This window comes from Capricornis sumatraensis, chromosome 4 (assembly GCF_032405125.1).
Source record: "Capricornis sumatraensis isolate serow.1 chromosome 4, serow.2, whole genome shotgun sequence".
NCBI classification, from domain to species: domain Eukaryota; kingdom Metazoa; phylum Chordata; class Mammalia; order Artiodactyla; family Bovidae; genus Capricornis; species Capricornis sumatraensis.
The window spans coordinates 134,392,676-134,405,560 of NC_091072.1; the positions used below are offsets into that span (position 1 = coordinate 134,392,676).

Below are 12,885 nucleotides of genomic sequence, written 5' to 3' on the forward strand. Positions count from 1 at the left end.
CTTGGTCTTAGACTGAATTTCTGCTGCCTGTTGCTTATTTAGAAATGGCCCAGGGTTCTGCTTTTTGCTCAAGCCCAGACTCAAAAGGGCTTCCCTGGTGGCTCAGCTGTAAAGAAACTGCTTGCAACAAGAGATGAAGGTTCAATCCCTGGGTGGGGAAGATCTCCTTGAGTAGAAAATGGCTATCCAATCCAGTATTCTTGTCTCAGAAACCCCATGGACAGAAGAGCCCGGCAGGCTACAGTCCATAGGGTCACAAGAGTCAGACACAACCTAGCAACTAAAGAAGACTCAAAAGGAAGCTTTATGAACTCTTCACTGAGACTGAAATGATAAACTCACCCTGATGAATGTTTAACTTAACCTACATGTCAATGGAAGTGTGTAAACTGCATTCATAGACTGATTTTAAACCATTTCCACTGTACGTTCTGTTCTGACTCACACACTACTACTTGGGTGTCTAATAAGCAATCCAAGTGTAAACCACTCAAAGCTTAATTCACCTTCCAAACGTGGTCATTCTAGAGTCACTCACACCTCATCCAAACTCTCAGCCAATCTACCTGCCAATTAATACCCAACTTTTTACCACCATTCACTCTGGTTCCAGCGGCTGCTTATTTCAATAGTCTTTTAACTGCTCTTCTCTCCTCCTCAAACATTAAGTCCTTTTGCATCAACCCAACACCACATTAAGATTTATTAAACACAGGATCCAAGAAGCTGAAATTATTCTTTTAATGCTTTGTTCAAGGTAGCATCACCAATGCTTAGGATTATGCTGGGATGGGGTCAAGTACTTTATATATATATTTGAAATGACTGCTCTTGCCTCAAGCATTTTTAGACTTGCTATTCTCTGCTAGAACATTCTTCCCTGAGATACCTTAATCTATATTAAGGCTTTGAACTTAGTACCTTCAGAAGTTACCTTATCAATAAGGTTTTATCAACTACCCCACTTACACTGCATCAAAAATCCTCTTCCATCCTCATTTTTTCCACATAACCCACTGTGTATTTCATTCATCTGTATACTGCCTTTCATCTCCCATCCAGTTTTCAGTCCCATGAGATCAATAGTGGCAAGCCCTTGCCTTTTACACATTCACTTAAGATTTTACTTTCTACTAACATTTTACTAATTCTGTATGTAAACTTCATGACATTTTAAGTGTGACAGCCCTATTTCTTTGCTAGAAATATTTATTCTCCCATCTCCAATGTAAAGAAACAGCTAAGGACTTCCATCCTAAGTCACACAACTACCTTACGTAAGTGTTAGTTGCTCAGTTGTGCCCGACTCTTTGTGACCCCCATGGTCTGCAGCCCACCAGGCTCCTCTGTCCATGAGATTTTCCAGGCAAGTATACTGGAGTGGGTTGCCATTCCCTTCTCCAGGGGATCTCCCCAACCCAGGGATCAAACCCAGGTCTCCTGCACTGCAGGCAAATTCTTTACCGACTGAGCTACAAGGGAAGCCCCAACTACCTTAAAAACAGATATAAATTATGAAATCATGATTAAACCATTTAATAAAAAGCTGCCTTAATGTGTTTAATGCTACCCAATTATATCTAAGGAGTATATTGCACTTATTCACTATTAATAAGTCAATGAATAATCTGAAGTCAGAAGCATTTAATTTTTAATGTTTCCAGTGCCTACTTAGAATACAAAGACAAAAAAAATAAAAAAGTGTTTAATGTCTCTAGATAAACAGAAAATGTAAAAACTTAACAGTATTTGCTAATCCATCTCAAAATCATTACACTGAAAGAAACCAGACACAAAGAAGCACGTGTGTGTGCACGTGTGTGTGTGTGTATGATTCCATTTATACAGAATCTTAGTAAATGCAAACCAATCTGTATTAAAGAGAGAATACTGATCAGCAGCTGCCAGAGGCTGGCACAGGAGGAAACCTATAGGAGGTGACTGACACGTTCTGTATCTTGATTGTGTTGGTGATTTCATAATTATAAGTGTCTGTCAAAACACACCTAAGAGAACAGTAAAAATTGACGAAGATAAATACTTCATGAAATTATTAAATGGCTAAAATGACTTTCTATGACTACATGAAATTGAGGGAGCTTTTTTTACCCAAGCATAATCAGAAAAACTAAGGAAACTATATGAGATTTCTTCCAATGACAACACAAGATTGTATCCAGAGTGGGCTTCAAGGGATCATAAGAAGATTTAAAATCCCATGGACAGAGGGGCCTGATGGACTACAGTCCACAGGGTTGCAGAAGACTCAGACACGACTTAGCAACTAAACTGGAAAACAAAGACCTCTCATTACTCACCTACTGTCAGAATCAAGTAAATAAAGCTTTACCTGAAGAACATTACTCACTACTTCAAATGCACCAGAAACGGAAATCAAACACAAGAAACCACAGTAACATGGTATCACAAGAAGAAAATAACAATTCTCTAAATACCGAACTTGAAGTCACAGAATATTGCAATCTGAGAGATTTAGAAGGGCTGTCATGAAGAAACACAATGAGCTACAAGAAAATTCAGGGAAAGTATTTTAAAAATTACTGAACAAAAAGAACACTTTAACAAACAGATTGAAACTGTAAATGAAAACCAAACAAATTCTGGAATTAAAACACTCAATAACTGAGATGAACAACACGTTAGAAAGCACTGAATATAAAACAGATGGTAGGGAAGAGAGAATTGCTCTTCAGGTGACTCTGAAAACAGAAATCTAGAAATGATACAGGTAGAGAAGGAAAGAATAAGATTTAAAAGGAGAAGAAATTCTACGAGAATTATCAAGTTATAAGAAAAATGGGTATCCCAGAAGAGAGGGAAAAGAGACTTTAAAGAAGTAATTGCTGAGAAGTTCCCAAACCTGGAGAAGGGAACTGGATGCACAAGTCTATGAAACTAAGAGAACACCTAATTCCCTCAATGCAAAAAGACCTCTTTCCAGATACATCATATTAAAACTGTCGAAAGCCAGTGACAGAGTTTTAAAGACAGTCAAGGTTAAAAAAAAAAAAAAGTAACCTACAGAGAAACTCCCATTAGACTACCAGCAGCATTCTCAGTACCAGCCTTCACCAGTGGCTCAGTGGTAAAGAATCTGCCTGCAATAATGCAGGAGACCCAGGCTCAATCCCTAAGTCAAGAAGATCTCTTTGAGAAGGAAATGGCAACCCACTCCAGGATTCTTGCCTGGGAAATCCCATGGACAGAGGAGCCTGGTGGGTTACAGTCCACAGGGTTGCAAATCAGCTGGGACACAGCTGAGCTAGTAAACAACAAGCTTTCTCAGTAGAAACACTACAGGACAGGAAAGTGGAATGACATACTCAAAATACTGAAAGATAAGAACTGTGAGCCAATACCCTATCCAGCAAAGTTACTCTTTAGATATGAAGGAGAAATAAAGGTTCTCCCAAACAAAAGCTGAGGAGGTTCATGATCACTAGGCAGATGGCACAAGATGAGGGTTGGATCCTTGGGTCGGGAAGATCCCCTGGAGCAGGAAATGGCAACCCATCAGAGTATTCTTGTCTGGAAAATTCCATGGACAGAGGAGCCTGGCGGGCTACAGTCCATGGGTCATGAACAGTCAGACTATGATTGAGACTGCCTTACAAAAAATGTTGGAAGTTCTTCCTTCTGAAATGGAAAGACACAAAACTTTTGAGTAAGGTAACAGAATTTCTAATTCTAACAGAATCAGAAAACTGTAATTCTGTACTAGAATATGCTGTTAAACATTTAATTACAACATAAAGGTTAAAGGGGGAAAAGAAGTAAAAATAACTAAAGTAATGTCAATTTGGAAAATAGGAATAATTTGGGACCACAAAAATATTACAGAAAATTCATATACGCAAATGAAGATAAGATGCTATCAGCAGGAAAAGAACTACTTTATCTGAGAAATTTATACACATCCCATGGTAACCATGCAATATAATTCTAGGTAAGACACAAAACACAACAAAAGAGGAACTGAGAAAAACATTATAGAAAACCACCAAGCTAAAATGGCAGGCAGAAATAGACACACACAAAAGAAACAACAAAGATACAGAATAACCAGAAAATAAAAGATAAAATTATTTTAAGTGCTTATTCATCAATTGTTAATACCACCCTAAATGTAAATGGACTGAATTCATCAATCAAAAAGATACAGGATACGGGAATTCCCTGGCAGTCCAGTGCTTATTTAGGACTTGGGTGCTTTCACTGCCGTGGCCCTGGTTTAATCCCTGGTCAGGGAACTAAGATCCCACAAACCACATGCTTCAGACCAAAAAAAAAAAAAAAAAAAAAGATACATACATGCTGGTTGAAAAGATTAAAGTAACAAGACCCAACTATATGTTGCCTCCAGAACACTCAGCTCTAAAGACAAATATAGGCTCAAAATGAAAGGAAAGAAGATGACATTCCAAGCAAACAGCAGACAAAACAGACCCCAAAAGGGCAATGAGAGACAAAGATGGACAGTATATGATGATAAAGGGGACAATTCATCAAGAAGGTATAACAGTTAATAATATATATCTGTATTACATAGGAGCACCAAAATATGTAAGGCAACTACTAACAGACCTACAGAAAGAAACTGACAGCAACACAGTAATAGTACAGGACTTTAACACCCCACTTACATCAATGGACAGATCATCCAGATAGGATGCCAACAAGGAGGCAGCAGTGTTAGGTGAAACAATACATCAGATTGGACTTAATATATATGTAGGACATTTCATCCAAAGGTAGCAGAACACACATTCTTCTCAAGATCACATAGAACATCCTCAAGAACAGACCATATTCTGGAATGTAATACCAAGTCTCAAATTAATTAAGACCCACATCAAACATCTTTTCCAAGGCACAGAAATGAACTATAAGAAAAAACTGGAAAAATCACAAATATGTGGAGACTTAACATGATACTGAATAACCATTGGATCAACCAAAGAAATGTTTTTATACCTGAAGATGAATCAAAACGTAAATATACCATTACCAAACCTATGGGATGTAGCCAAAGCGGTATTAAGAGGGAAATTCATAGCAATACAGGCATATTCACCTCAAGAAACAAGAAAAACTTCAAATAAAAATTCAGATCTTACACCTAAAGGAATCAGAAAAAGAGCAAAGTCCAAAGTCAGTGGAAGGAAGGACATAAAGATCAAGAGGAGAAATAAATGAATTAGAGGGTAAAAAACAATAGATTTAAAAAAAAAGAAAATTGACAAATCTTTAGCTAAACTACGAAAAAAGGATCTGATAAAATCTGAAAACGAAAACGAGAAATTACAACAGATACCACAGAAATACAACAGATTATAAGAGAATACTATGAAAATTATACGCCAACAAACTGGGCAATATAAAAGAAATGGATAAATAGTTAGAATCAGGTAACCTTCTAAGACTGAATCATGAAGAAACAGAAAGCCTGAATGGCCAATCATTAGACCAATCACTAGCAGAGAAATTGAAATACTAATCAAAAACCTCCCAAAAAACAAAAGTCTAGGACCAGATGGCTTCACATGTGAATTCTACCAAACATTCAAATAAAAGCTAGACTCAAGACTCTTCCAAAAAACTGAAGAGAGGAAATGCTTCTAAACTCATTTTACAAGGCTAGCACAAGGACAATATAAAAAATTAAATAAATAAAAATACAGGCAGTGTCACTGATGAACACGGATGCAAAAGTACTCAACAAATATTAACAAATCAAATACATGTGTAGAAGAACAAAACAGGTAAAGTAGGTCAACTGGTATTAGATTGAAACTCAACTTTTGATGATGAGCAAACCGCAGTGTATACGGAAGTCAAAATGTAATGTTACGGGACATCTTCTGACCTACTCTTCTGCAATCCTCAATGATATTAACACACAAAACTACTTGCACTGGGCCCAGCAACCAAGAGTAAATGCTCACCATGCTCACATTTTACAATCTTAGCTACACAAATTTGCTTTTTTAAAAGGAAAAAAATCCCTCAAACATGTAATAATCTTGTATCAGTTTTATTAGGCATTCCAATATAAATGAACTCCTGAAATGGCTTTAACAGGAACATAAAAACCTTTAGGAATTTCATAATAAATTTGTATGACTTAAAAAATGTAGCTCTCCCACTAGCAGGGTCTTATAAATACTGAAAAGGAAAAAAGGTCCTTACAATGCTGTAAGATAAAAACATTAAGATAAATTAATCAAATACTAGGTAACTCCTTTAAAATAGTGTTACTTCAAAACATGTTACTCATACCATACATGTAACTGAAGTCTTATTATTTTAAAAAGGGCTTCTACAAATATGTGTGTGTGTGTGTGTGTGTGTGTAAATATATGAATCACTTTACAGTACACCAAAAACTAACAAAACATAAATCAACTGTGCTTCAATAAGGGGAGGGGCACTCTACAAAAACAAGATTGAGAACATTTTTTCACAAAAGTAAACTAAAAACACCATTACAACTGAGTATGTAAAAATATAACGTCAATAATTCTTTTCATTGAGCATGTTCAGGAGAACTGTAGTTCCCTTTATAGGTTCACACATAAATATTACCACAGAGTATCATTTAAGCCAGTGTGCTTCAGCCATACTCTCCAAAACACCTTTCTGTAACAAGTACTTCACCTGTAACACTCATTCAATACATATTTTAGAGACTAATTTTGTACCATGTATTACGTTAGAGACTGGCTATGGCGGAAACACTGAAAACGACTTTGTAGTTGTATTACAGCACACATTTATTTTCTCTTTCACACTGTGAAAAGCCATTTGGTATAGTAGAAAGACTACTGACCTAGAAAAAAAAAATGGGTTGCAATTTCTGCTCTGTTTACAAGTCCTTTTTAATTTTCACAGTAATATAAAACCATGTGTTATATGCCATGCAAATCTGATTCAGAGAATGAACTGGACTATGTAAATATTTTTTAAAATTTTTAATTTTAAGTAATACAGCACTTGTTACATTCTCAAGGCTACTGAAGCTCATAACCATTAGTAATGACAAAATACTCTAAACCGTTAAAAAACAAAAAAACTCCTCAGACTTTATTTGTATTAAAGCTAGTGTTTGAACTACAAAACATCATCCACTAGGTCAGATTCTTCTAAGAATTAAAAAATTAAAATATATAAGACATTTTATCTTAAAATCTTACCTTTTAAGAAACACTTCTTACATTTTAAAAGTAGAAAAATAATATTCATTAAAACAAAAAAAACCCACTTCTCTTAAAAAACAAACAAAAAACCCCCAAGACATTCAAATGACGTATATGATTGTACTCTTTTTAATAAAGGCTTTATATTTAAGCATTCCCTTGTAGGTGTGCAACCCCCAGCCTTGCTATACATATAAATGTATCAGTTTTTCCAATAGAGAATCTACCTAAATAAGAATTTCTCTCTTTTAGAGAACATATGAAAAAGTATTAGACTATAAAAAAAAAGAAAAAAAGTCGTAATCATATAGAAAGCCCCTTATTTTAAAGACTTCAACCATATTTACCCATTTTTATACCTTATTCAAATATCTAACACTTTTGCTAACCAATCATATGATATTTTTAAAAGAATTCAAACAGAAAACAATAAAAGATGTATTAAATAACTGTGGCAAATTCTATCCTTTTATGAGTACTTACATATTTAAAATATTTTATTAAAGTGTGGGAGGAGAAGTTTCACAAAGATTTACTGATATGATTATCAATGCTTTCAATGAGAATAAAACATCTTGAAATACGCATTGAGAGTCAACTACTGTCCACCTTAATTTTCCTTCATCTGAAGTTCAGAGGTAATGTGTGTCCACTTTAGGGAAGATTTATATTTGAAAAAGTTTATTAGAAAAATAAACAACTTTAAATTTTACAATATTTTCCACTTCCAAGAGCCTTTCAGATAGAGATGAGCCTTATGATTTAAACATGATCCGATTTACAAAATCTCATTTAGTCCTATTGAGTAAAACAAAATACAATAACAAATGGGGAAATGTTAGTAACTACTAAGGACTCCAATGTAAAAGTGAGAAAAAAAAACAACACACCATTTGTTACATGTATTGTATCTTAGTCTGGCAGGATCTTAAGTCTCTCGTGTATATTAAAAAGCTTCACCAAAATTTAATGTGCTGCTTTATTACCAAGATAATACTATCATATTAAAATATGATTTGTGCAATCTAGGTTCATTTTATAGAAAAATTTATCAACTATAACAACCAGGGACTGACGAATTTTTCCTTAAAAGGTCAGATAGCAAACATTTTGTGCTTGCAGGTTAATAAAGTGTCACTACTTAACTCTGTCACACAGGAAGAAAGCAGCCACAAGTAAATGAATGGGGATGTCTGTGAGCTGCCATTTTGCCTGCTGCTGAAAAGACAGTGATTATTTTATATATATATATATAGATAGGGGTGAGGGGAAGAGATGCAGAAGGGTGGGGAATACAGGGATAGGGATAATAATATAGATGGATAGCTATTACTAAATAAACATTATAAAGTAAAAATTTCCACACTTATTTCCCAATCATAATTGCATGTGTGTATATATGTATACATACAAGTTATAAAACTATTTCAATTCCATGTTCTTTTTGGTGTGTGTAAATAGTATCAGAACAAAGTCAGATAAGCAGCAGAGTATCATGAGTGACTGAGTACTCAGAGGGTAATCAATAACCATGAAATTTGGTTTTGACCACCTTAGTATTTCTACACAATGGGAAAACTAATTTATTTGCTGTGCCCCTGAAGAAAACATTAGATGTATAATTCAGATGTCGTTTTAAAACTTAATTGAATTGTTACAATTCTGAAACTAAATGTGATTTGCTTTGTTTTATTAGAAAAAATACTCAGGCAAGGTCTACAATCATCGGTCAATTAAGAATGACTTACAAGAACTTGAGGCAATAAAATAAAAATACAGGTACAAACTATATATCTGAAACACTATTTGGCAATTTTTATAACAAATCAAAATTTTAAAAGAACAAAGGAGATTGCAGATTACTTCATAGATACAGAATAAAGCAACTGATGAAGTGCTTAAGCAAAAGAAAACAAAAAATAGTAAGAAAACACACTGCTTTTCTTCTTTTCAAAAATAAAATCACATTTGCTACAGATCATATGAATAATACCCTTATTAAACAACCATTCCAGAATGTCTTACAGAAGCAGTGCTTTTATTTGCACTTCATTTAATTTTATATGACTTACTTCATGTATATAGCTCTTTAACCCCATTGTTAACGAATAAAGCCGCCCATAATTTTTATCATTTTTAAAAATTTTTTTAAAGTAAATGAGAAATGATTTATGTATCCTGGAACCTTTCCCATTTTGGAACCAAAAGGCTTATTAATTCTATATTTTTGTCTATTCTTTCTTTAAAAAATTTTAGTGTAAAAACTGCTGGTTTTTTTATATCACTGTAGTAAAGTGAAAACTCCTCAATCAGGAGTAGTTTCTGCATATATGCAGTTTGACTGCATATAACCACATACTTTACAATATGTCCTTCCAACAGTAAGGAAATAATTGATTTCACGGTCACTGTCAGAAATGAGTGCCATAATTCTATTATGGGTAATAGGTCCTCCCTCAAAGACTTTCTGGAAGGATGTTCAATGTGTTTTGCTCTTATAGATATTAACAGTAGTACATAGTCCCTTAAGTCTGCAAAAGACATTTATTGTTAAAGAAGGTGCTTTATTAACAATTCCTCTGGCAGCACTAGTGAATTACAATATCCTTCAATATTATTTCTACCCATAATATATACATTTAACTTTTCATGCCTCTAGAAAAACATCTACAGTACATTTCATAATATAAAAATATATTACAAATCTGAAATATTTACAAGCAATGTTCTATTAACTCTATGCAACATTTGTTTGATACAATACTAACAAGTTACACATATTTCCATTTTTGTAAGTTAAAAAAAAAAAATCCATATGGCTTCTTGCTTACCAAGCAAGAAAGTGATTCTATTCTCCTTTTCAAAACCAACTTTGGTGCATAAAGGATTCAGTTTGAAGATACTTGTAAAAAAAATACGATTTTTCTTATGTTAAGAAAAAAACAGCTCGCAAACCAACTGCTTTCCTCAAAAAAAAGAAAAATAGAGGCTTATTATATAGGTTAAAATGAAAATATGAGGATTATTCAAATAATTTGAAATAGAGGTTTTTCAAAAACCGTTAACAGATTAGTTATATACGTAAATATTAACATACTGTACTCCATGAGAAAACCCTACTCCTGAAAGGGGAGCCACCAGACATTCTGCAACACTCTTTAACAGAAATTCTCAGCCCTAATTCGATAGACGAATTTTTAGTTGATTGCAAATGTCGTTCACTGTTTGCTTAAATACAAATTGAACACTTTTCTTATCAGAGTTCTGCAAAAGAACACAAATGGCAACCAATCACATCTATTTATCATAATTGAAAGGTAAATTATCTCTCGATAATTTTCATTGTCTAAATATTTCCTAATAAGACTCCAAATCAATAGACACTGTCAAGACAAATATCCTTACAGTGCTTTTGGTATTTGTAAGGGCACATGTTGTAATTGGTTTTCTTTCCAATATCAACTACTGTGATCACTAAAGGGTTTTAAAAAAAAAAAAAAGCAGCTTAAAGCAGCAAGCATGCAAAGCCTTTAAGAAGCTGTTCCACTAAGTTGCCAGAAGAGTGTTTGCTCAGTCTCCCACAGTACCACTCCATGAAAATGTGGATATACAGTAATATATTAATATATTCCACAGAAGAGCCTACTTCATTCACAGAATGTTTACACTAAGCATAAATATTCTAAATACTGGATTTAAGGGAAAAAAAGGAAGGGGGTTGATTCTAATGTGCAACTTTTACTAAAACCCATTGTCAGTGACTAAGACTGCAGGTGTCCCCGCTTGTTTGCTTTTTATGTATTTATTTATTTTTTACCTCTTCAACCTCTTCTGCGGCATTGTTCTAGAAAAAGAGAAAAAGGGATAATCTTTTATTCAACTGAATCAAAAACACATATGAAGTGCTTCAAAAATACAAATATGTATAAGAAATAGGAAATGTGACAATCACTGATCACCATGAAAATTTATTTCCTAAGTATTCACATGATGGATATAAACTTAGTTACATAAAATACAGCTTTTTAACAAATCCTTTTCATGTAACCTATTAATGTGTTTCTAAAAAAGAATCTCATGTTTAAATTTATATGAAATGTAAATTAGTGTTTAGTGTTTAAATTTCATATAAGTATGTCCTTTTTATTGCTACTTTTGAAGTTAATATATTTTTGGAATGTTTGTCATGCTTTCATTTTGAGATGTGCATAAGCTGCAAATTTTTTCTCCTAAAACAAATTAGAATAATTGCTTTCTTCCCCTCTTAATTTCACATGATTTCTCACTCAAAGTCCAAGCATTGCCAAGCATCACAAATGTAGAAGGTTCTATAACTCCGCACCACTTTAGGGTAGATTTGATTCTAATTTCCAGAATTGTAGAAGCATGAAAGTTTATAGACTCGAAATTAAATGTTAAGATGGGTGGAAGATGGCTTACAACTAAAGAAAATTAACTCAACAGAAGTACCAAATACATCTTAAGAATGTATATCTTCATTACCCTAGAAATTAGTAACAATTGCAGAATTATACCCTGAGAACAGGCGATGCAAGTCCTATGCACTTCTGGACACCAGTTCTGAGCTTGAATGATTTTTTTCTCACTTTCACCAAAATATCTAAACTGCTTCCTATATAGCGTAAGAAGAGCAAAAATAAGCTGATTCTGTGAAAAAGGAAGACTCTCATAGAGAGTGGGAAGTAGAATGCAGGGCAGAAACACAAAGTTAGTCTCAACCATTTATTTAAAATTCATGCTTCTTAATCAACTCACTGCTTAAGGCATGTTTAGGACCATTCTTGGTTCTCCCAAAATACCACTATTTTAGGATGCTAGTTTTCATCACTCCCTTCAAAGAATGAGCAGAAATAAGCCCTAAATTAGGAGCCAGTAAATAAGGACTATTCAATTATTTTTCCTTAAAAAAAGAAAGGTAAATCATTTAAGGTTATTTCACTGCTCTCTCTGCTAGCTAGTTTCTTGATAATCTAGCTCATTTCACAAAAAAACACACGTTTACATCAGACTTAGCACCTTCACCAAAAGATGCTTTAAAAGTCTGGAAGCATCTCAATGTCTCCTTGCAGCAAGGCCCATTACGTGAGAATCTCACTCTCAAAAGATGTTTCACATTCCAAAAAGTTCAGTCGTGGAATGAACAAAACCTTCAAATCAAACTCTTTGTTTCAAATTTTGGCACAAGACATAGTACTTTTAGTACAGCTGAAATTCACATTTGGAATTCTCAATCATTACGTCACCTTATTCTTATCCAACCTACTACTATATAAAGTATATACTAAACTAGAATTCCTTTTTAAAATACAGAAAGTTCACTCATTAAGAGTGCCTTTTAAGCATTTTCAGCCACTTTTTTAATCACCATAGTATATGTCATTTGCACAGAGGCAGAGTTCAGTCACATCCTAGCTGTGTCACTTTGGGCAAGCTATGTGCCTCTTGCCTCAGATTTCTAACCTGTAAAACAGACATAGGAACACCTACTTCACAGGCCTGATGTGAGGAGAAGTGTTACATAAAGCACCTAGCACAATGACTCAGCAAATAGCCAGAAAAGGTGGTCTCTTCTCCTTCCCCCACTAAACATATTCCATATGCACGACACACAAAAACAAAGGTAAGATCAAAAAAAATTAGAAATGTG

The 12,885-nt window shown here is 34.0% G+C and overlaps 1 protein-coding gene across 2 annotated transcripts in view; it reads right to left on the reverse strand.

Annotated features, from left to right (window-relative positions):
- Positions 1-8,824: 8,824 nt before the first annotated feature.
- AEBP2 (AE binding protein 2) overlaps positions 8,825-12,885 on the reverse strand; it is a 62,861-nt gene continuing 58,800 nt past the window's right edge. For both annotated transcript variants that reach the window (XM_068970724.1, XM_068970723.1), the window contains 2 exons: positions 11,035-11,061; positions 8,825-10,481 (listed from right to left, as the gene is read on the reverse strand). In XM_068970724.1, the coding sequence (XP_068826825.1) occupies positions 10,436-10,481; positions 11,035-11,061 (73 nt within the window). In that variant the 3' untranslated portion in view covers positions 8,825-10,435. The remainder of the gene's footprint in view (positions 10,482-11,034; positions 11,062-12,885) is intronic.